The 27,972-nt window shown below is 43.5% G+C and overlaps 2 protein-coding genes across 21 annotated transcripts in view; one reads left to right on the forward strand and one right to left on the reverse strand.

Moving 5' to 3' along the window:
* Nucleotides 1-7,204, reverse strand: part of KCTD15 (potassium channel tetramerization domain containing 15) — a 44,492-nt gene extending 37,288 nt beyond the window's left edge. Inside the window, exons 1-3 of one of the 5 annotated variants that reach the window (XM_080552765.1) lie at nucleotides 5,700-7,204; nucleotides 4,372-4,456; nucleotides 5-180 (exon numbers count right to left, since the gene is read on the reverse strand). In XM_080552765.1, the coding sequence (XP_080408891.1) occupies nucleotides 5-180; nucleotides 4,372-4,383 (188 nt within the window). In that variant the 5' untranslated portion in view covers nucleotides 4,384-4,456; nucleotides 5,700-7,204. Of the gene's footprint in view, nucleotides 1-4; nucleotides 181-4,371; nucleotides 4,457-5,062; nucleotides 5,188-5,249; nucleotides 5,543-5,699 lie in introns of those variants that run through there. The other 4 variants (XM_080552764.1, XM_080552766.1, XM_080552767.1 and 1 more) reach the window with 4 other exon arrangements.
* Nucleotides 7,205-7,365: 161 nt separating this feature from the next.
* Nucleotides 7,366-27,972, forward strand: part of LOC308176684 (uncharacterized protein) — a 182,640-nt gene continuing 162,033 nt past the window's right edge. For 13 of the 16 annotated variants that reach the window (XR_013938475.1, XR_013938476.1, XR_013938477.1 and 10 more), the window contains exons 1-2: nucleotides 15,484-15,621; nucleotides 15,877-15,986. Coding sequence is in view for 4 of the 16 variants with exons in the window: in XM_080552773.1 (XP_080408899.1) it covers nucleotides 15,948-15,986 (39 nt within the window). In the remaining 12 variants the exon portion in view is untranslated. The other 3 variants (XM_080552774.1, XM_080552776.1, XM_080552775.1) reach the window with 3 other exon arrangements.

Raw genomic sequence — 27,972 nt, forward strand, 5'->3', positions numbered from 1 at the left:
TTACCTGGAGTCCGGGTACTTCGTCAGGGTAGCCAGGCTGCTGGTGTACATGTGTCCTCCTACATCGATGTGCACAGGAGCGTTCGACTTGGTGAGTTGAGCGGGGAGAGGAATTCCTTGAGCAGCCAGAGGAGAAACTGGGGACCGTGTTAGAGACAGACGGGACATGCTTCTTCCCTCCTGGAAACGGAGGACAAAAAAGAACAGTTTCTCTTAAATGTAGCAGTGTGTTGCCTTTATTTCCAGTGTGATCACAGATCTAATCAGATCATTTTTGCATCTGCCTGATCACATATTCAGCTAACAAATTATTGCCACCACTGTAATTAAGTGTATTTGCATCATTTTCTTCAAAGTACCAGAGGGGAAGAGAAAGATGCTTATTAGCAATAAGAAATCAAGAAAAAAATTTTTCAAGGTGTCAGCCTCAAGGGGCATAAAACAAACTGCAAAATTCTAATTAAAGGTCGCAGGCTTATGTGTTAGATGTGAAATATCCCCTGACAAACGAATAACCAATTTGTGAATTGGGATTCAGGGGTTTTTGCAAGTTTGTCTCAGTAACGAGACACCTCTAAATTAGTGACTTCCTCAGTACCTAAGGCATTTAGTTTATACATGTAGTAAATTTCACATCAAACTAAGATCAATTTTGTGTTTTATTTTCAATAATTGCAAAATAAATGGATAATTTTTAGTTAAGCCTTAATATTAGATATAAAGAACTAATAAGCTTTCAAACTGAATGCAATTAATACCTGGAAGCAGTGAAAACAGAAAGATATATAAACTGACCTGTGTTTTCATGACAAGAACCGTTAGAAATTACTACACAGTCTGGCACGTGAAATTACAAATTCAACAATCCACCTAATGCTTACTGCACTAAAAACATTTGAAAATGAGTGAAATTACTGAATCGAGTCCAAAATCTTCAGCTGATGTACTAAGCAAAAAATACTTAAACGTTTTAAAAATGAAAAGGACTACCAAAGCAAAAGAAAATTCCTCAGTTCTCTTCAGGAGGAAAAGCACAGCTTATTCTGCATGAAACATGTGTCTCAAAGCTAATTTCAGTTAAATCAGTATAGATAGCAAACATGTCAAAGAGCAAAAAACCTTCTGTAAAAGTTCATGAAAATGTCCATCCATTCTCCCCCTTATGGGTAAAGCAACATATGCAAAGCATTATAGCTGAAGACATTTCTGAATATAATCTAATTTTCTTGGTATTTTGTTTTGCAAGCATGCTACCAAACATCCAGACTCTTCCTTATATCTGACAAGCACTTTACATACAGCATTACAAAGTGAATTCCCGTTTCTCCCACGTTACTTTGACAATGTTTCTTAAAAATCTGAAGGTGGTCTCGCCTTTCTCTTAGCAGTAAGTATTTTGCACAAGGTGCCTGGCTACGCCACTCAACGAGCATACAATTAGCAACATTCTTTGTAAAGCAAAAATAAAAATCTGAGCTATACAGAAAGGAACTGAAAAATCTTAACACATCTGGACAGCTTCATAAAGTCATCACAACATCCCCATTTACTGCATTTCATCTAGTTTAGCTCCTAAGGATTTCCTGAATCTACAGCGCAGCAATACATCACCCCATTGTGAATCCACATCCTTTTCTCTTCGGAGGCAGAATGGACATCTGCACTGAACGCGAAGCAAATACCAACTCTGTCCTAGGACTTGTGTGTCAGTCGATGTGAAATTGGGCATTAACATTTTTACTACAGCACCACCTTCAAGGAAAGTGATTGAATCCTTTCACGACTGAAGATGTTGCTTGCTCGTTTCCCACAAGAGCCTGTTGTGGGCAAGCTGTACTAAGTGCATCATACAGCATAAATAGGAGAACTAACTTTTAAAAACAACTTAGTATGCAAGTACCTGCAGTATTTTAGCGGTGTGTTTACTAATCTGTGGGTGCCTCATCTGTCTGCCAACACAAAGACTTTTTTTTCCTCTTACCAAAGAGCACTGCAAACTCATGTTCATTCTCTGCTCCTTCACTTAAATGAAGGGGTCAGGAGACACAGGCTGAATGTCAGCCCTGTCTTTGTTCAGACCCTAACTATTATCACTAATGATAAAGGTACAGACCTCGCGCGGTACAGAGCTGCCTTAGAAAGACATCTCACGCAGCTTCACAAAACAAGTGCCTAATTAGGACTCATCTGCACCCCTTGTTACAATTTCCAAATGAAATCAAAGGGCTTCCAGTCCTCTGTAAACGAGTCTTGTATTTAACCGTTTGTCTTGAAATACAGACTTCAGTTTTAAAATATGCAGAGATAGCTAAAGATCAAGTGATCTGAATCTATTTGTGCATATTTAAACACTGCTGCTATCTTAGGATTTTGTTTAATGTTAGTATACCAGTAAATTCCTTGATCTGTAAAGAGTCTGAGATTCTCAGTGAGGCCATACTCACACAGTAGATATTTAATTTATACTATTCACTGGAGGGACCTTTTGAACAATCCTCTGCTTTTGGCATCTCTCAGCTAGAGCATGTGTTGAAAAAAACACTTAATTATAGAAAATCACTGGAAAGCTAAAATAGTTCTCAAACTTTTATGGCTTTTCATACTTACTGAGGATGCTACTGGCTTTTGGGGGGAGGGGAGGAGAAGGGGAATTAAAAGATGGGCTTTTCCCCTTCTTGGAGAGGATTGGTATTAAAAAAAAGGAGCTCGCCGTGTTTATTAAAGTTGTGGAGCTCAGTCATTTTGTAGGAGCAAATTATCAAGGGCCATAATTGTTGAACACTGCATTAAGGACATTGAAAAGACTCGTAGTGCTCCAACAAAATAAACATCCCGTATTTCTTAAGGTACCATAACCCTACTAATGACTCCTTCCTCTTCTTAATGTAAAACGCAGATAAAATTCATCACACCGAGTAATGCACTTATTTTATGCACAAAGCGAAATCCTAAATGTATTTATCCAGTGAAAGTCTTTATGCACATATTTTCTAATACTGATGTGAAAATTAAAACCTTAAGGGTAAATATTGCAGAAACACTAACAAACTTCATTTATTAAACCATGTAAAATAATCCCTGCTCTTTAGTTGCCTACAACAGGATACAGCATCCCAACTAGTGGCACAGGCAATAACCCTGCTCTAATAAGTAACACAGGAACCTGCTGAAGGCAAAATCAATAGAGCCTGATTCCCAAATTATCTGAATATTTAGTTTTTCAAACATTACACACCAAGATCTTTCAGAGCCAGCTTATCTTTTTCTGCCTTTCTAAGCTAACTGCATAAGTACTGCTTGTAAAAACTATTTGCCCATGCAAAGTGAAATAATCACAATGCCATGCTCATTTACACACAAAATGATTTTGTGTCCCATTGTGCTCACAGTTGTTCAGCTCTCTAGGGGTGATTAAACTAGCTATGCTGCTACAGCTTGAGATGATTTCACTGAATCGTTTCTCCATGAAGTTGCTTCTTTGCTAAGCTGTTATTTTAACCATAAAAGGTAAACAGAAGGCAGTTGTAAGAGCTCCATTCAGCTCCGTGCCCAGGGCTATAACCCTAGGGCAGAGAATGCTGAAAGACTGCAGAATTTTCCAGGGTGTTGCCTTTCTTGCTCTAAAGCCTTCAGGAATACTGTTCATTTAATACACACTCTAGATGATACATTTCAGATCCTACTAAAAGAAAGACTTCAAAAGTGTAAGAACTTTTGGGCGGATGAAGCTTTCCCACCTCTGCACATAGCTTGGGGCCATGGTAACCAATACTGCTGTTGATGTTGGGAAAATACAGTAGAAATAAACTGCAGAGAGCAGAGCAGACAGATAGGGACAAGGGAGGTGAAAGGTTGCAAGAGAGAAGCAAGCAGCAGTCTGGAAGGGATAACAAGAAAAAAGGGGAAGGAATGAAAAAGGAGGCAGCTCTGAAGGAGGGACAAAGTTAAATCAAGGAGCAGGCACTTAAAAGACTACAGATGGGAAGCAAGGCTAATTAAGGATGTAAAGGCGCTTTGTTGCTAAAGTTTATTGTTGCCAGGATAAAAATTAATTGAAACTAATGCTGTTATTCACTCGGGCAGTTTAATTCCTTCGTGCGCGTTCGCGACGCCAGCCGAGGGCTGCAGGTTGAAGGCGCTGCCGCAGCCGGCTGGCTCCCACCGGCCGCCGGGGCTGCGGGGCCCCCAGGACCGAGGCGGGGAGCAGGGGGCCGGGGGGGCTCTCCCCGCCCTCCCCGCAGCCCCGATCTCGCCGGGACGGAGCCCGAGGCCGCCCCGGGGCTGCGGGAGCGGGCGCGGAGGCCCCGGGAGCGGGCGCGGAGCCGGGGCCCGGCTCCGGCGGAGAGGCCGGGGCGCAGAGCGGGCGATTACCTTTGTCTCCATAAACACGCACGGCGACCGCTCGGGTCTGCCTCCAGAGCCCCTCGGAGACAATTGTTTACGGCGAGGAGCGAGCCTAAAGACAAAGAAGGGATGGGGTTACTGGCCGCCTCCGCCCGCCGGGGCTCGGCGATTCAAAGTCCGCAAACATTCGCGCACACACCTCCGCGCCGGCACCGTGACACAGCGGGTCGTGCCCAAAACTTTTCCGGGGGGGGGGGGGCAGAGGAGAGGGGGGCTCCCTCTGGAGGACTCCTCACCGAAAGGAAAAAATAAAAGGGGGAGAAGAAGACGAGGCTTTCCGCTGCGTCCCCTGCCCCCCCCCCCTCCCCGGCCCCGCGGAGACCTGCGGCCAGCACCGCGCCCGCCCGCGGGACTTGCGCCTCTGCCTGCCGCGGGCACCCCGTGCCCGAAGGGGAAATCCCCCCCCTCCAAAAAAATAAAAAAAGCACAACATGGCGTCCTTTACTTATTCCCACATAACAAGAAAGGAGATGTCTTAGATGAACGCGAGGAAAAAAAAAAAAAAAAAAAAAAACACGAATCCCCGCTCCTGTGCAAGCCCTGCGCAGCCAATGGTGGCGAGCATTAGCCCGGCTAACGCATTCATTTCGCAGAAGTGTGCCACATCGCATGCAGCAGCCCCGATGCAAACTATAGCCTAGAGTGGTTTGAAGTCTACCCCAGCCCGAGCCTTCCACTCTCACTGGCGCCAGAGTTTCATTCACAGCCCGCCCGCGGCTTCCAGGCGCAGCACTCCCCATTGTCGCCCGCCTTCCCTTTGTGCCCGGCCGCCGCCCCCGCGCAAACCCCGCGCAAGCCCCGCGCAGCGCTGGTCCCCCCCCCCGCCCCCCCCCCCCTCCCCGTACCGTGCGAGGGCGCGGAGCGAACCGCGCCGCCTCCGCCGCCGCGCCGGGGCCGGGCCGGCTTCAGAGCCGCGGCCGGGGGGGCGGCAGCGCGGGCAGCCCGGGCCGCGGGGCTCCGCCGGCGGTGTCCATGTCGGAGCGGAGCAAAACAAAACATACACGCACGGACACACGGCCACGCAGCGCTAGCGAAGCGGGGAGGCTCGCGAACGGCTCCTGTAGCTTTAAAAAAAAAAAAAAAAAGAAAAAAAAACCGCCCCTCCGCTCGCTGCTCCTCGGGAGCCGAGTTAGTTGGGAGAAGAGGCAGTTTCCCAAAAAAAAAAAAAAAAGGTGGGGGGGGGGGAGAAGAGGGAGAGGAGGAGAGGCGCGGTGCAGCGCGATGCGCAGCGCAGGAACGCACGGCGCGCCCCGGCCCGGCCCGGGCACCGCGGGAGCGGCCGCCGCGTTGCTTACCTTGAGCGGAGATCTGCGAGCCCCCCCTCGGCTTTTTGGGCTCGCTTGGGTTTGTGTGTGGCTGGGTTTAGGTTGGCTTTTTCTTTTTTTTTTTCTTTTTTTTTTTTTTTTTTGCTTTTATTACTGTCTTTGCCGCTCGGATCCTGCTGTGATTATTGTGATTTTTAAAGCTGCTCTCTCCTCGCTCGCTCTCCCCCTCTCCGTTTTTTTTTTTTTTTTTTTTTTTTGCTGCTTCTTTCTATTTATTTTGTCTGTGCGCGGATGTGTGTGTGTGTGTGTGCGAGGGGGGGAAAAAGCCTTTAAATGAAACTGCCGAGGCTGTTATGAGAAGAAAGGCAATAATCCCGTCTCTAAATAACAGAGGGAAGGGAGAAGAGGAGGAAAAAAAGCGAATTCTTGCTCAGGGCTTTGCAAACGCCTGCAGGGCAGAGGATTAGGCTACAATTAGCTCAGCCCTTTGCTCTCGCCCTAGCTAATTTTGCGATGAAAATTGGATATTTTCCCCTCCTTTTGGTGAAGGTCCCCACATTTATTTCCCCCCGACCCCCCCAGTAAAATCAAACACAACCCCTTGACAACGGAATGGGGCCGGGAAGGCGGCGGGAGCCCCAACCCGAGCCCCTCGGCGCCGCCGCCGCCCGCGGAGCCCCTCGGGGCTTTGGGGGGGGAAGGGGGGGGGGACCGCGGAGCTCCGCGCAAATCCCGCGCAGCGCCGCGCAGCCGGCCCGGCGCTGCCCGGGGATAACGGTCCGGGGCCGGGGAGGCTCGGGCTCGGGCCGCCGTCACGTCCTTCAGCAGACTTACTGGAGAGAAGAAGGAGGAAAAAAAAGGGGGGGGCGAAAGGGGGGGAAAAAGCTGATTTTAATCATTGTCATTTGGTCTGATGTAATATTTCCCCAGGCGTTTTCGACTAGGCATAAATTTTCGGCTCCCAAATAAGTAACGCAGGGCACGTTTCTCACATCTCTCGGCTCCTCGGTTACAATTAGGGTAGCACCCACTCTGCACTTGTTGATAAACTAGATCAAGTTCAAAAATAAATAATAAAAAATAAAATATATCAAAAAAAATACGGCGGGCCCCCAGCCCCCAGCGCCGCCGGGGCGCAGACGGGGGGTCCGGGCGGCGGGGGGGCCGCAATTATTGCCAGCCCTCGCTCCCCCCCGCCTGCCTCCCCCTCCCTTTCACCCTTTGCTAATGTCTCGCATTGTAAACGCCAAATTTCCTGTAGGCCATTAAAACCAAATGACGTCTATCGACATGCATTGTGCTATTGCGGAGCGCCCTGGCAGCCCGCCCCCGGCCAAAAGCGCCATTTCAATTAGAGCGCACGGCGCGATGGCGCGGGGCTCCGCGGGCGGCTCCGCGGGCGCGCAGCGCGCCCGGAGGGGAGGGGGGCGGGCAAGCGACACCCCCCCTTCCTAAAAAAATCATATATATATATATATATATATAATGTATATATATATTTTAAAAGCAAAGCCCGTCCGCCTTCAACTTTCAGCTCCGGCCGTGCCCGCGCCTTTCCGCGAGTCCCCGCGGGGCTGCGCTCTGCTAAGGCGGAGAAACGGGGGGGGGGGGGGGGGGGGGCTCCGCCGCGCTGCACCGCGGCCGCGGAAGGGGCGTCCCGTTGGCGGCGGGGCTGCAGCGCCTTCTAGCCGCCGAGCGCGGCCGCGCAGGGGGTTACGCAACGCTGCGCGGGGCCGCCCGGCTCGGGGCGGGGGCTGCGCGCCCCTCCGCGCCTCTCCGCGCCCCCCCCGCGGGGCCCGGGGCCGCCCCGCCGCGGGGAGGGCAGGCGGGACCCCGCCGTGGGGAGCGGGGGTAAAGTTACCTTCCGTGGCAGGGATAAACAGAAAGTTTTCTCCTAAGGGTAGCTTGCTTTTTTTTTTCTTTTTTTTTCTTTTTTTTTTTTTTCTTGAGTACAAACTACAGGAGAAGAGGGAAATTTTCTCATTAAAGTTACATCCCTGCAGTTAGTTCAATTACTTGATATATGCAGAAGATGTTGTAAATTTAAAGATTTAAATAGCTTACAAAGATGCCGGAGGCTCCATCAGTTAATTTCCTTAATTTATGGATTTTTAGCTGAGCTTCTGAAATGAAAAGGAGAATGAGAACTAGGTCAGCAGAGAGATTTGCATCCAGAACAGACTAAAATTTGTTTTCCTTGACCATCCCACCGGCCCAGGTGTGATCCTTCGCCGGGGTCACCGTCCTACCTCTGACCTGTGGGCTGCGACTCTCTGCGAGCGAGCGGCATGGGAGGCTGGATTTTATCCCGCAATAACCTCCGAGCACAAGCGTGCCCCCAGACAGCTGCCTCACCTCCTCACCGGACCAGGCTGCAGCCTAAGCAGCCTCATCTCCCAAATCTCCGCTCAACAAGTGGAGGACGGGGAGGACGAGATCCACTGAGGCTCAGTGACCTGGCACATGGCCCCGGCCATGCTCAGTGTTTCTGAAGGGGTGCAGGCAACTGTTTGGGAGGACTTGGCTACTACTTTCTTAGTTCCTCTGTGAACTACTGACTGCTAAATAAATAAATACGAGAAGCTTGAGCAGCAAGCAGAGCATCATAGAAATAGGATGCTTCTGCACTGAGGCGAAGCAAAGAGGAAAGAGAAGACCTAAAAATATTGCACTGAGCAAAAAGTAGAAATTGTTTCCTGACTCATCCTAACACATCTGCGACAGGTACCATTTAATTGTGCCGCACGGTAATGGGATGCGTGGCTAATAAAGATTTGTAGTGTTTGCTTGCAGACCAAAGCGAAGACTCAGTAGCACTTGGGATGAAAGAGGAACACGCGTGGTATGTAGCTTGTGCGGGATTGTTTTTACGGTATCTAGAAAAGAACAATGTACTTGGGAGCTTTGATTTTTTTCTTGCCTAGATTAATGCCAAGGATAATAAAAGTACGCATTATAGCTCTATATGCACTCATTCTTTTCTTTCTTCTCACTCAAGTGTGCGAATGCCTTTCTGTTGTTGTATTTCAATACGTATGAATATATACATATGAATTAATACTTAAAAGATTGATACAAACTAAACAGTTTTAGGAAGCAACATTGCAATACGATTAGTATTGGCGTTCGTGATTTAACATTTCTTTTCCCACTAGATGAAGTTTCTAAGATTTGCAAGGTACATGTCAAGGACGGGTATATAAATGGATTTTTATTTATTCACAACTCCAAGACTAATTGCTTCTCTTTGCCTGAAGGCCAAGAGATTGGTTTTAATATGACACTTCAAAAGTATTCATAGAACTACAGAGATACTAAGTGTCATTGTTTAAGAGAGAAATCTCGCTATGCTACTTGTGACCCTGAAAATAAAATCTTCCACTTCATTTTGAATCCTAATGTTGTTTTCCAGAGTTTCACTTAGAGCTCAACTATTAAGAAGTGTACAAAGGAAAATATTAACTAGTGTGTAGCGAAAAAAGAAGAAATACTGTTAGAAGTGAACATACATAACTTATTTTCTCAACAACTCTATTATCCTCCTTATAAAGCAATACAAAATTTATAACAGAAGATTCCTGAGCTTGATTGTATGATATTATAATAAACAGTGCTAAGTTATAACATCATGGTGTTTTAAAACTTCTTGGCTAAATGCCCAGCATGTGTTTATTAAGATACTAAATACTTCAAAATAAATACTTTGGATTTTTTTCTTATCAGCGGTTCTTTGTATTCTGTGTAAATGCTTAAAAACTGAATTGGACAGAACCACTCTGTAATGTGTGGTTGTTCTTTTTTTATCTAATTATTACAACTTTTTCGATGAACAGATCAAAAATTTCCTGACGCTCTTAAGACACTGTGAAATAGAAGTCCATAAGGAATCCCATGTCATTTTTCTCCATTTTTTGGTGTTTTCCAAAAATATTGCCTTGTGTATTTTTTATTGAACAGAAGATGACAAGATCATGAAAAGATGCAAATTTCAAGGAATAGAAATTTCCTTGATTTCAAAAAGACGTTACAAATACATTTCTAATTACATACAAAGTAAAGATCAGGTTTGAATTCTATTGGCTGTGTGAAAGAAGGTATCGTGAACTGAAAAATAACATCAACCTCTTCTACGCCATGATGTACGAATTAGTGTAACGATTTCCAGTCTGTATTGCTCTTGAAGGGCCTGGATGTAGTTATTTTGGTAGACCTCATCCTGTCTTAGTGCTTTTCCTTTTCCTTATGTGTCATAACTTGAGGTTTGAGCCTGACTTCAGGACTTCTCTTGTTACGTATCTGAACCTGAGGTTGATCCTGGCTTCCTGGTGGTGAGAGCGATGTTCCCACTAACTGCAAAAAGTGAAGGAAGAAATCCCCGGACTGCCTGGTCCTCTCTGAAACACTGCACGCCCCAGTAGGCATTTCAAATAAGACAGAAAGTCTATAATTTAATGGAATGTTTAAAGCAGGTAAGCAAGAATTAGTTTTTTTGTTCCGTTAAAAGAAAGGAATCTACATCTATATGTAGACTAATATTCTTCTCAATCACAGGTAAGACACGGCTGTATTCTAGATGGAGTTTTACTTGGGAGGCAAAGATTTGAGTAAGAAATTGGTGCTTCAAAAGTAGTTGCTGGACTCCAGTGTGCCTTCAGTCAGCAAAGCCTACATGACTTTGTTGCCTTCAGTGAGGATTCATGGATGTGACTGCCTTTAGTCTTGTTTCCTGGAGGGAGAAGACTGACCGCAGAAACACGGGGAGAAACACATCTGAGCGCAGAGCAGGCACTCCACGGGTCCTGTGACTAGCACCATCACCTCCCCCAGCGAAAATGAGATAGAAGCAGAGGTGTGGAAGGCTGATGTTACAAATGCGTTGAGCTGGTGGGAAAGGTTTGTTCTTGTGAGAAACCTGAAAATATTAAGCACCTTGAAATACCAACACTTGCCACAGTCGGTTGACATATAGCAAAGAAAAAAAAAAGGAAGAATTAAGGACATCTCCCAGTAGAAGCCAGCTGCAGTGCCAGTCATTCTGCAGTGGAAATTTGACCCAGGGTTTGCTAATTTAGACAAATTGTTTTGTAGGCAGATAAGGAGTTTCCTGGGAGCAGTAAGCATGACCACGCAGAGAACAAAATCTGATCATTAGGCACTCACCAAGTCTTGTCACTCTTTTCCCTTGAATGCTCTTCTATTCTTTTCAAGAAACGGATTGCTGCTGTGTGAATTTACAAACCATTACTTTATTGACTAAATACATACGGTCTGTTTTTAAGGCTATCCATTATCCAATGCCTAACTCATGACAAGAGTGTGATATCAGGAAATAATCTACACTGGACTGCCAAGATGAAATACCTTGTCAGGAAATACAGTATAGAAGAGGTTTGCCTGTCTCCTCTGCTTCTGACTGTTATAAGCCAAAAACAGTTCCCCAAATTAAATTTACTTAATGAAGATGTCCCATGTTAGCTCTCAGCATGGAATTTCTCAGTTTGTTGTTTTCTCTCACTCATGGTCTTAAACAGTTACAGTATCAAGGAATATTTTTAACCTGTTTAAGTAACTTCCATGGCATTAGTTTTTAGCTACTTATTAAATAAAGCTTATCCGTATTAAATACGTCACGGAGAGGAAAAAACTTTTTTATGGTTGAGTGTAATCCATTCATTGGTTTTTGGAGATGCACAGTACTCTGTAGCATGTCACAAATCCACATGGTGTCCCTGAGAGCTTGATTTTTGCATATGGATCGCTGACTTAGCTGAACGATGTATAAAATTCTGTGTAGCCAGGCAGCTCCCAACAGAATACACTTCTAAGGGAGGTTATATGCATAGCTTCTTCCAGCAAAGGTCTGGAATAAGTTACACTGCAAAAATACCACTTAACTGAATGCAGAGAATAAAGGAAAGAGCCATAATGCCCCTTTTGGATCATATCATGTTCTGTTTTTAGGACCTGTGGGCACATGCACATCTAGAATCATAGGTAAGTTGCTCTTATTTATGTAGCAGAATTTCAGCCCTCTTTTTCTTTGGCAAATAATAGACCGAGGGATCCGGATCTTGCAAGGCTGGGACAGAATCTGAGAGAGCAGTAGCTCAACAAAGCACAAGGACGACATAATAATGGAAGAAATCTGAGCAAATTCTTTCAGATACGGAGACTCCCTGTGATTCCAGAAAGGGACAGAGTAATCAAGGGAAGACCAGGGAAAGTCTGATGTCAGTAACAGGGAAGAAAATGTTCTTAAACACTGCAGTTTCAGACCCACTCTAAGTGAAAGGATGTACAAGCTGTTGTGACACCCAGACAGCAGTCTGAGTAGACGGATAAATTCTCTTGGGAGGCAAGGGAATGACTTCTTGGCCACTGAAACAGAACACGAACTTAACAGCACATGGAGAATGAATGAAGCACACTTTTGTGTTGCAAAATATCTAACAGAAAAAGCACAGCTGGGTGGAGGAAACTAAAAAAAATTAATTCAGGGTCATGAAATTCATCTGTTAGATGAAATGAATAGTGAATTGGAGTTTGTGGGGTTGAGAGTAACTTGCAAATTAGGACACACCTCAGAAAAACAACCAACCAACCAAACAAACAAAACTAATTCTCGATAACAGTCAATACAAAAAGGCAGCAGTAGCAGTGTTCTGGTTTAGGATTCCTACTGCTGCAACACAGAAAGACTTGGGGCTGACAGTGGGTTTTGAACGCCTTTTTTTTCAGGTCTGTCTACATTGTGATGCTGCTGCATCACAGCTCCAGTTTTCATCCCAGCGTCCTAACCCCGTGATGGTCGTCCCTGCCCACCTGCAAGGCGGGTGGGCTCAGCTGGAGCATTTCCACCACACACCGTGGGGGGCACATGCTCCTACCAAGAGGGTGATGCATGGCAGTGTTGTTCTTCCTGGCCCACTTAGACGCTGCTGGGGATGAGATTTTAGCTGCAGCCTGGATGTCTTTGTTTTAGCACAAAGAAGATGAGGGCTCTGAACCTGGACAGCTGAGCAGAGCCTATCCAAATCCCGTTATGCCAGAGACCCTTGGAAGGGAGGCAGTATGTCAGACATATGGTTGCAACATGCTGTGCTCCAGCCATCCTCAGCTAGCGTATGGTCTCCTGAGTACCATTGCCAGCTGGGCTCTAATTTACACTGGGCCTGAGAATCAGGGACCTTAACAGTCTCCCTGATGGTCTCTTCTACTTTGCTTCACTGATTTTAGATATGCAGATATTCAGAGCCTTTCATTCCTCCTGCCTGGCATCCTTTGAGGCAGACACAGGGGCATACACTTCTTTACTTGAAACCGTGCGTTTGGTTGAAAAAACAGAGACGAATATTCTGTGAGAGGAAAATTTCAGAATCCTGACCATAAATTCTTTAATATCAATGGTATCAGTTCAGATGTTGTGCAGATATGTGAAGTTAATAAAACAGATGTCTCCAAGAAGTCTGATATAGAAACAGCATTGCCAAGTAGTGGAAATCATACTTATCTGTTCTAACCAACATGTGCTGCAGCATCATTTTTCATGGATCTGTGCTCTTAACTCTTTAAACATTGGATTAGTTCACATTTCTGTCATGGATTTCTTCTCAGAGAGAGAAGAAGAGAATACCTTTCTTCTTGCTGGAGTAAACTCTTTATATAAGAGGCACATTTCTCATCATGAATTACGTATTGAAGGAAATGGTGCACAGAGGAGAGAATAACCAAATTCTTTGCTAAACTCTTGTTTAACCTTTAGTTTAAGTGTTCTATTATAATAATACAGTTTTTTCCACCTTGTAGTCAAAGTTTTCGGTTGGAAAGGTTATTAAAAGAAGTTAATTTTGGATTGTAATATCCAGCTTTTATTTGCAATTAGCCTATGTGGGAATTTCAGAAGGAACCTGTAAACAGATTAGCTCAATACAGTTTGAAATAAAAATGATTTAATGATACTGGACCCAGCATATTGCCCTCCTCAAAGTAATTTATAGCAACAATTAATACGGTTATGTTTTTGGCCAGTTTTGGAATGCTATACTCATTCTGCTTTATGCAAAGGACTGTTACCTGTGTTTAATATGTTTGTGAAGTATTATTTAGTTAAGTATTTTGTTGTCAAGACATCCTCTTGGAAAAGAAGTGCAGGTAAATTTTCAGACATATGATTTTCCTTGCTGAATGAAGGTAATCGAGAAGCCCTAGCATCAAGCAGTGTCTCACATTAATCCCTTGTTTCTGAACACACTGCATTATCCATAACACAGGAGACCCACCTTGTTCAGAAATGAACCTCTTCCTGGAGTTTATTTTCTGCCCACCTCTTCTTCCTCACAAGATTCTTCCAAGTTGTGACTGACCAAGGAACTGCTGGTGAATGACTACCTGTCAGTGGAGCCACCAGAAACTGGTGGTTCAGCAGCAGAAAGATAAATTAACTGAACTGGTGGAAACAGTCAACAGGACCATCAAGCTGTCCAAGGCCATGAAATCCCACCTATGTAACTATGACCAAACAATCCCTTCTTTTTGCTGCTTTTCTACTCAATTCTTGCACCTTATTTCAGATGACTCCGGGAATTTGAAGCAGCAAAGTGTTTTCCTATGTTTCTATGTGTGCCCAGCATACTGGCAACCTGTTTCTTACCTGGACTCCAGCACTCAGCGTGTGACCGCCGACAAGAGCCATGTCATCAGCTCCGGTGGGGTGGTTAAACGATGGGGGATAGTGTAAGGATTACACTTGGGTCTGTGCAAGGATCCCATACTGCTTCTGCATTCTCTGCCTTTAGGAGTTTCACTGTTCAGTCACAGGCCTGAAATTCAAATGCAGACTTTTTCCCCTGTGGGCCAGATATTTACTTGCTTTTCAAAAGCATCTACATTCATATTCCCAGAATGGCAGGGTGTTTCGACTGTGAAAAGGGCAGTTCTTCCAAGAGGATTAAAGGTTCTTCTTTCATGCGTCCAAGGAAGGAAAAAGCCTGATGGTAGCTGCTGTGGCGCTGAGGGGGGTGACAGGAATGGGGCTCTTCTTTCTCCTCACTCTGCATTTGTTGGGGCCGGTAGGAAATCTGGTTGGCTTTAGGAAAAAAAAGGACCAGAGGCCACTCTTACAGGGAGCTTCTTTGCAGTGTTGCTTCCTTGTCTCCCCTTTGGCTTGTCAGATGTGCTTTGCCCTTCATATCCTCAACTGAAGGCTGCCGCCTGCTCCTCAGCGCAGCCACGTTAGGCTAGCAAGTCCCCGTTTCTCTTGTTGTGCCACATGAAACTAAAAATACCAGCCCCACTGGAGTTACTGCTACATTAAAGATGTAAGTGAAATAAAAATCACTTTCAGAGCTTTTTATTTTTTATTTAATTTTTAATTAATCTTAATTAATTTGAATTTCGAAGCGATCTGAAAAATAGCTTTAAATGAGTATATATATATATATTTCGTTTTTCATTTCCAGTGCTGAGAGCATGAATAATGCAGGACAAACGTTGGCGCTCTCTGTCTGTAGGGCAGCAATCAGGACTTTGTGTGGATTAGGCAGGGGCAACCAAAGGGCTAAGAGGGCTGGGCGCTCTGCAGAGCTGTGCAGGAGAGTGAACCGGCCCTGGGACAGCCATGGGCTCCTTCTCTGCGTGGGGATGCCGGGCAGGACGGGGCCGGGACGCCGCGGTCGGGGCTGTGGGGATGGCGCCCTGGGCTTCCCTCCCGCTGCCCGCCTCAGCCCGGCGCCGCCGCCTCAGCCCGGCGCTGCGGCCTTCCCGCCACCCGCCGTTGCCGTGGCAACCGGCGGCTGCTCCCGGGGGGCCGGCAGCAAAATGGCGCCCCCGGGGTTGGGGGGCCCGGGCCCGGGGGACGGGACCTAGCACGCCGAGGGGGTCCCGCTGTGGGGCCGGGCGGTGCCTTCCTCGGGGCTGGCTGACAGAGCGGGGCCCGGCCGCTGGGCGGAGGCAGGTGGGCGGGAGGGGGTTCCAGGCGTGCCGCTCGGTGAAGGGAAAGGCTGCCGGTGTCGGCAGGGGCTGGGAGCCGTGAGGGGCGTCTGGGGAGCTGCCCAGCGAGCGCGCTCCTCAGGGAGGCAGGAGGTGGTGGCGCTTCTAATTAACGCCCCTGTGGTAGGCTAATCCGCGTGAGGTGCTCTCAGGAGCACTGCGGCAACCAAGGTGTATTTTAGGGCTCAGTTAATTAAAAGTTACTTGTCAATCTGCCTAGGTCCTGGGTTGCACTGAGTGAAACTCCGCTGTTGTGGCTCCCTTTACCACAGGAAGAAGCACACTGTGTTTATGCAGTTACAGCACTGTTTTGGCTACCCTCCTGTAGAGGTAGGTAGCTCCTCAGCTTCTTCTCAGCTTCTCCCAGGAAGGTGAGCTTCTCAGCTCTCTTCAGTCGCTCCTCACAGGGCACCAAGTGCTGGTTCTCCTCCTGCTGCCAGCTGGGCTGGTTGTGGTGGGGAGGGCTGGGCTGCTGCCAGCTTGTAGCCCTCGGGTGGAAGAGCCCCTTCCGAGACCCTTGGGAAGGGTGACAGTGCTGGCTTCTGCTGCAGGGCTCTCTCTCTGCCTGACTCTTATACATAAATATGTATAAAAGTATACACGTGTGTATATATGTACGTATTGCATGTTATTTTTGGAGCGAACTTGTGTTTTGAGATTGATAACAAGGGAGCAGGTCTCTCCTGACAAACTAAATTTAAAGGCAATAATCTAAGGTGGATTTGGTAGGTATGGTGACTGAATAAATCAAGCCATCTAGATATCCGTAAGCTCCAGAGTTTCACGCTGCATTGCAAAGCATGGCAAGCTTTTCTCAACTGTTGAGGTTTTTTTTTTTTTTTATTTTTTACCAAGGAATAGTGCGCCAACAGTGCTGACACTTGTCTTCCCAGAAATAGATGTTTAATCAAAGTGTTTGAATCTTGAAATCAGATTGCTGTTTCTTAAATTCTTTGTGGCCTATACAAAGTAACAGTGTAGCAAATTAAATGTTGTTTAATGAAGAGAAATACTATGTTCCTAGGATAGAAGATACACAGCATAGGGAATTACTACTCAATTCTAAGAAAATGTTGGAGTAAACTCCTTAAATAGGAAAATAAACACTTAATATTTTGCTTTAATCAAAAAACGTTCCAACCACTACTCTCTCCTGAGGTTTTTGTGCCTCTCTTCTATAAATGCAAAAAAAAAAAAAAAAGTAGTTGGAGGCCATGGCTGAGAATCATTTTCCTAATGATACTCAGGAAAGCTTGCCAATCTGCAGGTGATGTTCAGAATTAAAGCAAGATCTCTGAGCATTTTGGAGGAAAAGGATTATTGAATCATGCAAGATTCATTTCTATTTTTCTGAGAACAGTATCTGTTTTAAAACAAACAAAAAAACCCACTAGAGTACTTCTATTTTATTTCACAAATGTTTATCATGAAGGTTCTCTCTGACTGTGGAAGTTAATTCTTTTTTTTGTACTCTTAGTAGATGGCCAAAAATTCAGCGTAAGGGGCTTATTTTATCAAAACTCTTCTGTATGACAAAAGCACCAAAACTATCTTCATACCTTTAGTCTGTATGCTGCATAGAACAATTTTGTGAAAAAGGCTGATAATGCCAGACTACAGGATAGGGAAGTTTTGTGAAAATGCTAATGTTTTCAGGGACAACCACTTGCCTTTGCATGGCTTGCAAATGCCGATCCTCCTACAGATCTGATGATTGTTTTAACATGGCCAAAAGCAAGCAAGCAAACAAAAACCTGATGGCATTTCACAGTGGAGTTAGCAGAGAACAGCACTTGTGGTGTTCTAGGACTCCTATTTTTCATCTGCTCCCAGCTTGAAAAACATAATATTAGTTTAAGAGCATATACAGGACTGTGGTTAACTGTTTACTAGACAAATTGAGATGTCACAGGCTGCATAAAAGAGTATTTGATCCGTTGTGGAGCAATTAGGAAAGCAATAATTTCAGGACCAAAGCTTCCAGCTAGAACATAGGAAGCTTTTAATAGGAAGTAATGGGGTGGGGGATGAGAACTCGTACTTGTCTCTTTACAGGGGAGAATTACAGCATGCTTGCTGTACAAATAACAGCACTTAACTATTTGGTTAGCATTGTTGTCGTGAACCCATGTCCTTATTGCAACTTAAAACACTTAATTGTAATTCCTCCCTTGATTACTTAATGGAGCTGTACTTCAGATTGGCTTTGGTCTTCCCTGCTCACATGGATATCTGGTGATCTAGTGGATATTTTTTTCCTCAAATTTAGAACCAAGTACTGGTCTCTGTTCACCTACAGTGAACTTGGCCATGCAATTTAATGTTTTCTTTGTACCTCATAGTTAGTTATGCTAATGGAATAATAACTTTGTGATATTTAACGTTTACAGTGTTAATAGGAAAACATAGTAGCTGTGGCTTTATTGTGTTGGAGGTTCTTAGTATGTTATTTATAGATCTAAAACCTACAAGATATGATATAAAAGCCTTCAATATGAAAAATGTTACATTTCTGAGCAGACAGTGAGAAAATTGCCTTTTAGAGGTCAAAACTCCCAATGCCTCTGGCAACATGGCCTTGATGTCATTTGACAGGGTGGAAACACAGCCCTTCATGGGAATAAACAGCCAATACCTGCATGATTCATTTTGTTAGGAGGGTTCTCCCATTGTTGCTAGGCAATATTTGCTAGGTGGAGTTTAAAAAAAAAAAGCCAACAACCAAAAAAAAAAAACAACCCTAAGCCAACTGCTGTTTCCTTTCCTCAGATATAATACTTCCTGTAAGTTGCCTTACTGTTGGGGTTCATTTTGTTTGTTTGTTTTGATAAGGTGGTAATTTCTCCTTTCTGCAGAATTAACAGGAGAAGCAGTGACTGAATCCCTTTAGATGCCTTCCCCTGTGAAAGGCAGGGAAGGAAAGAGGTGGGAAAGAGTTGTCACCTGGTTAGCAGAAGGATTCCTTTTTATCTTCCTCCTTCTGTACCTTCTTAGAGCTGTCTGTATGGAAATGCTCAGCGGTTTTGTGATGTGCAATTCTTACAGAAGAAACATGGCAGAGACCAGCAGACATTCATTTGAAATGATTTTCATTCTCTGCATTCTGGAATGGACTTGAAAGCAGGTCTCAGAGGCAACTTGTATGTACCAGTTTGTCTTACATATTTATTTATGACAGACTTGAATCTTCAGGATGGTATTCTATCAAGTGACATACTCACTCAGTGTGATGTGTGTCTAAAAATAGGTCATTGTCAAAGGACAGGGAAGAAATTGTATAAATTCATCAAACTAAACCATTGCAGTCTAGTATGATAGCACAGTGAAGCTGAGGTAATTTTGTGTTTGAAATAAACTTTCTAAGGATTATTTTTCTAGAATAATATATTAGGACTATATTTATCAAAATAGGAGAAAGCTGGTTGCAGACCATAAGATGGCTAATGCTAGTGGGTTACTCCTGGCACAGCAGTTTGAAAATTGTTCTCAAAGTAAAACAAACCAGAGGTCATACCAGAAAATAACAGTATTGGACCAAACTTTACTCTCATGTTTAAAATACCCTTGAGTTCAAATAATTCATTTTTGATAGGTTAAATCATACCATAAAGCATTTATTTAATGTGGGATTTAGGTGTTTTGGCTCGAAAATAATGTTCCTTTTGTGTGCATTTGGCCAATGTAAATGGATTTTTTTCCCCTTTAGAGTAAGTAATGACATACTTGAAATATAAAACCACAAAGAAAGACCCTGTTTAAAAACATGACATCTGGGAAGGAATTCTTGTCCCCTTAAATAACCTGCTGATGTGTAACAATGTGCATTTTTGGACTCTAAGAGTTATTCAGATTTTTCTGGTTATGACGATGTAAGCACTACTATTTAAATAAGACCTGCAAACAGTTGCAGAAAGCAGCAGGCGTTCTGTTGCTTAACTGCCTTGTTTTTACTGCCAGTCAACTAGAGGGACTGATATTTATCCTCTGTAGAAGTGGTCAGTAAGGGCACAAATATATCTGTGTGTAAGGTTATGTGATAGGGTTTGAAGTTACCAGCTACAGGAGTAGGCAAGAAATAAAGGAGAAGTGTGACATCTGGTGGAAAGATAGTATCAAGAAGGAAAGATCTGTGAATGATAAACAGTCTTTCGAGGGAGGGAGGGAGGGGGGCTTAAAAGTGGGTTGTGTGATGTGTTAAGGAGTAGGTATACTACTGCTAGAGATTGATGAGATCATCTCCAGTGCATAACCTCACCTACTCATATCCCAATTGTATGGGATTTTCCACTTAAGCACAAGTCCTATTGCCTTTGGATAGTACTGTTTTTCCTGTATTTTTCTTCTATTTTAATGTTAGCATTTTATTTGCTAGGACAATATATTCTAAGAGCTGTGTATCGCAACTGACAGTGACTTTTTCATGATCTGGGGACAAACCCCATCTGCAAGTTTTTGCCTGCTCGCTCACAAATAACGCTTCTTGGGAACTGGCCAACTCTAGCAGGGAAACCATATAGTGATTATCTAAAGACAAATCTGGCATTTCAGCCTTCCAGTTCCAGCTGGGACAGTCCCAACAATGAGATGGGAGAGACCCAGCTGGGGTGGTTGACCTCTTCTTGGTCAGCCACACTGGGCATGTAACATCACCGTGAGCGAGTAACATGCTCCGTCAGGTAACCCGATTGCTAGAGTCACAAGCTGGGGGATACTTGTGAACTGTGACGTTTTAGTACCATGATGAGTAAAATCCATTGTTTACTCTGAAGAGTGAACTGTTCTGCTGTGCTAGCAGAACTGCAGTGCATTAGTCAGTTCTTACTGATATTCTAAATGAGTTTGAGTGGAAGGAGGACTCGGGGAAAGAGGTTGCTGGTATGTCCTGTGCCATTTAGTTTAGTTCAGTGTTGAGCTGTTCTTCCCCAGTCTACCTCTTCCTCGTGAGAATGGCAATAATTACACTTCTCTGTGTGTTTGAAGTAGGTTGTGTAGGCACACTCATAGTTGTGAAACCACATCAATTAAAAGCAGTTAAACTCTGTTACTGTACTGTCATATGAAGACTGGATGTAGGCCAAGCTTCAGTCTCTTCGTGAGATGCTTGGTTTATGTGTGTTTTATCTTGGGGGGGGGGAGAGAACAAGGCTGTGTTTTCCCTCAGGGAACCTAGTTACATCAGTCAGTAGCTTTCAGAAGATTACTGGGGGGGTATGTAGGTAGAGGAATAGTCCTATTAAAAAGGAGCAGTTACTCTAGTTTAACTGTCTTGGAGACCTGAATGAGCAACACAAGGTTTAGTGAAGTTGAAGCCTGATTATTTTAAGAACTCTCTAGATCTAACCTAAAAATCAAATTGGAAGTTTTGAGGGGAGAGGAGGAGTAACGGAAGGGTTTCTTAAGAATCTATTGCAAGAATTTTTCTGATAGAACTAAAGTTAGTGAAAGTTGGATATGAAACTTGCTTATGGAACTATACCACTGGATGCCACTGTTGCTTCATGGAATGTCATACTAAAATAACATTGGCTCTGCTTATTTGAAAATAGCTGCTTTTCCTTTACTCTTCTTAGTTCTTTCTTTATTACTTGAATCTCTTTCATATCAGAGGAAAGGAGAAATCATGCCCCACATATTCTCTCCAGCAACATGGTGATACGGTTCCCGTATCTAGAAGTGACAGCTTGTCATAAGGAAGAAAAAGGAATGACAAAGTTTTCTTTTTTTCCCCATTCCTTCTAAGGTAAAATCTTCTTGAAAAGAAGAAAGGTTCAGATGAAAGAGCAGCCAATTTTCCTTGCAACTAAATTCCTTCTCTCTGTCTCTGAATCTTGTATTAATCACACCTAGATTTGGATACTGAGACTTTATTCCCATTTTAATGTCATCCCAGAGAGCAGGGCAGAGGGTCATTCTTGCAAATACATGTTTATTTCCTTTCCAAAGTGTAGGGCATTTTGTACTTGAAAGTGTTTTTTGCTTGTTAGAATTTCTTTCTCTTTGGGGGAAGCAGAGAGGGTGAAAGTCATCAGGTAAATTTTTAATGGCTGTGTGTTTTCACTGGCTCACTGCTAATCAATTGATTAACAACTCTTGGTCTTTTCTCTAAGTCATATAGTGTTTCTTAATTTTTTTTGTTCTTTTTACTGAAACATACCCATACATTTTTAAAATGAAAAGCAATCAAAACCCAAAAATCTGAACCCCAGTTTTCAGTTTTATGTTTTTTTGTATCATGTGCACCTAATTCCTATGCTTTCCAATGGGAGAAGAAAAATATATGAGAAAACTGAGAGACTTAAGCTTTTTCTATTATCATGGTGGTATGTGCAGTGTACTAGCATGGCTTCTTCAGAGACGGGGACCACCTTCTGCTGTGTGCCTCCTTTATTGGGTAAGCCCTAAATGTTAGTGGTTCCATAAAGTGCTAGCCTAATTAATGACAGTAGAAATGGCGAGGAAAAGCAAACACAATGGGAACGATGTGTTGAGATGGCTCTGGAGGAAAAAGACAATAACCATGTAGCCCTGAGAAAGCACGTTTATTCTGTCTCTGCAAGCTGGGCGGGAGAAGGCAGACAGCAGGGCTTCAGCCCCGAGGCCTTGGCAGTGCCATGGAAACGGCACAGGAGCACCACATCCCTCCGGCGCTCCGGCCTCGTGGCTCTGCTGCGGATTTAGAGGCAGCAGCACCCACGCAACCTGTGTGGGGATGCAGGAGGGGGAAGGTTAGAACGCGTGTTTGTTCTGCTGCTTCACATCTGGCTTGTAAGGAAAATTAAGGGAGAGGGGAAGGAACAAGCAAATGTACTAAGTTTATTGTCAGAGATGGAATAGCAGCTGCAGCACAATCTACTCCACTGGATGTCTGACAGCCAAAACGGTTTAATTACGCCACTGCTCAGTGATAATTCTTTTCCCTCTGGAACCTGGGCTGAAGTTTTGCCTTGATTAGACTTCGTAATCTAAGTTTTCCAGTGGTCAGGACTGAATGCTGCTTTTTACGTTGTTGGAGGTACCGAAGGGAAGCCTGCCAGCAGAGCTGCTACTGCAGTTGATGCCACAAACTTGTAGCAGTGACCCAGATAACATTGAGACTGACACAGTAAGTTACAGTGTCAGGAGAAATAAATGTCTCCCACAGCCCCTCACTGAGCTCCAGCTGTGCTGCGGTACCTGCCCTTAAGCCCAATCTACCCAAGAAACTGACCCACTGCTGACAGTCTGGGGCTGGCTGGGCTTTGCTCAATTATGAACTAGTTGTATACCTACATTCAGAAAATGCACAGTGTTTATAGGTATTTGGAAATTAGGGTTATTTAGGGTGCTTATTAAAGTACCTCTGCAAAATGGTTGCCTGGGCTCTGCCATGCCTGTTAGGAATTCCTGGCAGTCGTCGGAATGTGACAGCTCTCTGGAGAGCAATTTTGTGCTCTGTCCCCTCATCCACCACCCTCTGCCCAGTTTTTCTCTGTCCTAGACCTGGGAGGGGGCTATTGTTCAAATCATGCTGATCAGAGAGTTTTAGGAGGGTCTCTTCTCTGTCCTGAAACCACAAGATCTCCTTTATATTACGCCATACAAAAAGAAGGTTCTCCCTGTTCTTATTGGCTTGCGCTAGGACTGGTTTCATTGCTGCAGAGTACCACGTGGTGATGCTGTGGCTTGATGTTGTGGGCTTGCCCAAACTATGAAATATGTGAGGCACTGCAAGATGGAAGAGGTGGATGTTTTCTGCTTCCAACTTGGGTATCTTTGGACAACATTCTAAGTAGAATATTGCTGTGAGAAAAATAACTAAATGAAGTTTGACTTTTACTCATGAAGGCCTGGGCTCTTACATTTAATGTGTAAACTGGTAAAAAGCGAGTAATATAGAATATTAAAGTACTCAAGCTTGCGTTATTGAGACATTGCTGGGGGGTTAGCAAGCTACCTAGCATATAGGGAAGCCAGAGAAGGATTAAAAACAAGTGTTTCACTTGTATGCCATGTAAGCTGTCTTCTGCCTCTTCGTTCCCAGGGTTTTTCAGCCCATGTCACTTCGAGAGTGACTGGATGCAGAAGGCTGCAGCTGAGCACTGCTCCCTGGCTTCCTCTTTACTTGTGTGTGTATGGAGAGATCAGGAATTCATGCTTATATGCTTCTGCAGTCTTGAGTTCCTTTTGAGTATTCCTTAAGTGTTGAAAATTCAGCCCCTAATACATCAAGAACTTTTTGAAGATTAAAAAATCATTGATTTGTAGCTGTGCTTATTCTTGTTTACTGGGAAGCTTAACAACTATCTATCTATAAACCACAGTGCCAGAAATGGCAAATAAACGTTCTATATCTCTTACAGGAAGCAATAGACAAAGAGCAAATGTGTTTTGGAGCAGAGGTTGCGAGTGTTTCTCCATGCCACAGGCATTGTCAGAGTTGTGCATATGGCTCTGTATGTGTGTTCATAGCCATAAATCCTTACAAAGCAGAAGCCAATTGGTTTTACCCCATGTAAGTCTCCACTTGCTTATTTATTTGAAAGCAGCAACTCATTCTTTTTTCTTTATTTGTAACCTTCACAACTTAATGTTTTTATAAATCTTAAAGGTGACATCTTCACAAGGTAGTTCGTCTCTCTGCAGGCCTTCCTTGTCTTTCATCCTGCTGCAGCGTGTTAAGAAAGTAAGTCAATGTGTTTGCAGCCCCCTCTTTTATTGGGGGTGGTCTTTGTAAACTTATCTGGCCTCTTAGGAGATGTTGCATCCTTTGGCTGGTGGTATATGAAAAGTAATTTTGTTCCAAATGCACTTAACTCTCTTTCAAGTGGTGCCTGATGTCTGCAGCTCTTCGCTACAAGTTTCTCCAAACTCTCAGACGAGATGTTTTTTTTCCAACAGCTCCTAGCTGATAAGCAGTTACTCCCCTGTGATAATCCTGCGGCCACTCATTTTGTTCCTTCAAGATTCTGTTCCTGTGTAGCTAACCTAGTCATTAGTCCAATTATTATTTAAGCTGATTGCGAATTGTGGTTTGGACTCCTTTTGCTTCTCTAGTGAGTAATTAGAGAAGGCATTTTTCCAATCAATCCGTACTGTTAATGGAAATGTTATCACTTGCAGAAGATACATTTGGACACTTGCAGATTCTTTTTTCTAAAGTGATTGAGTAGTTCAAGCTGAAGCTTGTAGCACACTCCTAGAAACTGTTGGCTTTGCAGTGCACTAGATGTGTAGGGATTTCGTGCTTGTGCTTGATAACATGAAAATATTCCCCAAAGATGTTTTTTATATCTTTCCTGTCCTCCATTGTCATGAATTCAAGTTCTTGCTGTTTCTGCTAGGGCGATATTTCAAGTGCATGAAATTATTGTTATTGTAAGATATTTTGGGACTTAAGTTCTTAGGTGAACGTAAGAGACCAAGGTGGCAGATAGTGGTGAGATTGCCATCATTAGGAAAAAGTATTCTGAAAGATAAAATAATCATAAGTATCTCTTCTAAAGCTGTGCAACCACGTATTCTTAGATGAAAAGAAACAGATTAAATCCTCGATTCAGTTAGTATGTGGACTTCCCTGAACATTCTGGGAGCTGGAGCAGAGTTAATAACAGAGGGTCAAAGAGAAGACTGGCTGGTTATTAATCTTAGTTTGCCTGTGGAATATAACTGAAGAGTGTTTTCTTTTTTCCTCCCCTGAACAACAATGCTATGAAACTGTAGGTTTTGCTCAAATCTAACTTAAAAGTAATTGAGGAGAAATAAGGGAAGTGGCAATATTGCATCTCAGTTTTTTTCTCGACAAGGAAACTTGGGAGGGGAGAAGACTTGCTGTGATTCAGATCAGCTGAATACTAAGACAGTAAAGATTTAGTGAGACTGCCAGTCTTTGTACAGGTCTGAAAGCATGTGTACAGGGGGAGTCTAGCTATATTATATTTGGAAAGTAGAAAGCATTAGAAAACAAATGAAAGCTGCATTATTATAACTTCATCCAAAGTATTTAATCATCTGAGATAAGAGAATGCAAAATGGCTAAGTGTTGCAATAAATATCTTCAGAACTGCAGATCTGTATAGAGAAGTACACATTCTGAATTGGTAAAAGAGTTGTATTAATTATATGGCATGCTACACTACACATGAACACCATTAAAAAGTCAGCCTTTATCTTAAAACACTTCCAGTTCCTACTGTCCTCATTATTAACATCCATATTCTGTATTAATGCTTCTGGCAAGAGGTAAAAGATATCCAGGGTGAAAAGAAATTAGTTTCATTTTTCAGTAATTATGGGGAAAACTCTGTTCGCTGGCTTTAGTCACCCTCTCAAGTTATTCTAATGCTGCTGGTTAAAAAGATCCTGATCTATGGTGTTTTGCTAATGATCAACAGTTTTAGAAATGACATATTCCAGCAGCACAGCCTCTATTATTGGGACACTTTTTCCCTCTTGGGCAGCTGCCAGATCTTTCAAAAACACGGAGAAAGCTTAAGGAGGATAAGATTTTTTTTAAACTTGCTACCGCTATTGCTTGAGATGCAGACTAATGTTTCTAGTTTTCAAATGAAAGGCTACCTCCTCCGAGACAGATATTTAAACTTAATCTGTCTGAGGGGAAAATACTGTTAGTATCACAACTAGGTAAAAGAAGTGCCACTATAGAGTATGACAAGAATTAAATGGAAATAACAGGACAGCACGCTAAGGTGGTAGCATATTACAATGTGGTGAACTCTATATGGATAAGAAAAATCTTAATTTGTCTGGTGTGTTTTCCTGTTTTTATTTCAGAAAGGTCTTTTGTTTTGTAAGGTTGAATGGCAGCTGAGTAAAAGGTTGCAGTAGGAGGATGGTAATGCATTTTGAGAGATGTGTCCTGGAGGACTGAGTAGGTACCTGCTAATGAAAAATAGGAAGGTGTGGTTTATTTTTCTTTTTCACTACTGAAAATTGGGCTTATGTTGCACTTGAAAAGATCAGTGGTCAAAATAGAGCTGACTACTAGATTGCTTCCTACTAGTGTAGCATGTTGTTGTTGCAGTAAACTTCTGGTATTTTGTCTCATATGAATGTTGATTTTTTTTTTTCAAGTTTTGAGAAGCTCTGACTTCCCAAGAATAAATGGCACTTCAAGTGACACGTTGAAATGGAAGCGAGCAGTAGCTCGGGTACTTGAATTGAATGACCATTTTCTTATTGTATTAAGTCCTTGCATATCTGAGTGATTTGTGTAAATAAGTGCATTGTTCAAGTGGCCTTGTGCCATCTGTAGCCATTTGCAGAATTTCTGATGTTTTGTAGTGGGTTAAGCCCAGTAAGCAGCTAAGCACCACACAGCCACTCATTCGCTCCCCATCACTGCAATGGGGAAAAGAATCAGAAAGGGTAAACCTGAGAAAGCTTGTGGATTGAGATAAAGACAGTTTAATAAATAAAGCAAAGCTGCTTGTGCAAGCAAAACACGGAATTCACTTGCTACATCTCATCAGGCAGATGTTTAGCTATTTCCTGAAAAGAAGGGCTTCATCATGTGTAATGGTTACTTGGAAAGACAAACACGATGACACTCAACATATGCCCCTCCTGCCCCGTTTTCCTCCTCTTTTCCCCAGCTCTTATTGCTGAGCATACCATATGGAATGGAGTATCTCTGTGGTCAGTTTGGGTCAGCTGTCCTGGTTGTCTTCTCTTACCGTCTTGTGTACCCCAGCCTACTTACTGGCAGGGCAGCGTGAGAAACAGGCAGCCTTGAGGCTGTGCAAGCACTGTTCAGCAGTGGCTAAAACATCCCATGTTATCATCACTACTTTGGGCCACAGTCCAAAGCACAGCACCCTGCAGGTTACTATGAAGAAAATTAGTTCTAACCTGGCCAAAACCAGTGCGTGCTTTCATTGACATTTATGCTTGAAATGCAATGTGGTGTAAAGAACCATTGTAAATGGTGGCGGGAGGAATGGATGGTGATACTTGCTTAGAATTGAATTCAGTCCGCAGAGAAACAAATAGTTTCTTGCTGGGATGGTTCTTGCCTTGATGCCCCTAGGTGGGTTTGCGGCTGTTGATCTCAGACAAACTTTATTGTGTTTTTTTATGTTGTGGGAACTAATCCAACTGCTTAATTTTTATTACACTTTCAATTGTACTTCAGATGACCTTGTCTGTGTAACTTTAATCTTTGAAGCAGTTCTGTAGTCTGTAATGGGGAGTAACTTAAGCTTCTTGTGCACTTTCAAATGAAGGCAGCATCACTTTTTTCTTTCTGAAAAACAGGCTATTAAAAAAAAAAAAAGTGTTTTTTGTTTGTTTACTGGATAATAGCTTTATGAGGTGCCAT

The sequence above is a fragment of the Anser brachyrhynchus genome (genome assembly GCF_964034855.1).
Source record: "Anser brachyrhynchus genome assembly, chromosome: 12".
Classification (NCBI taxonomy): domain Eukaryota; kingdom Metazoa; phylum Chordata; class Aves; order Anseriformes; family Anatidae; genus Anser; species Anser brachyrhynchus.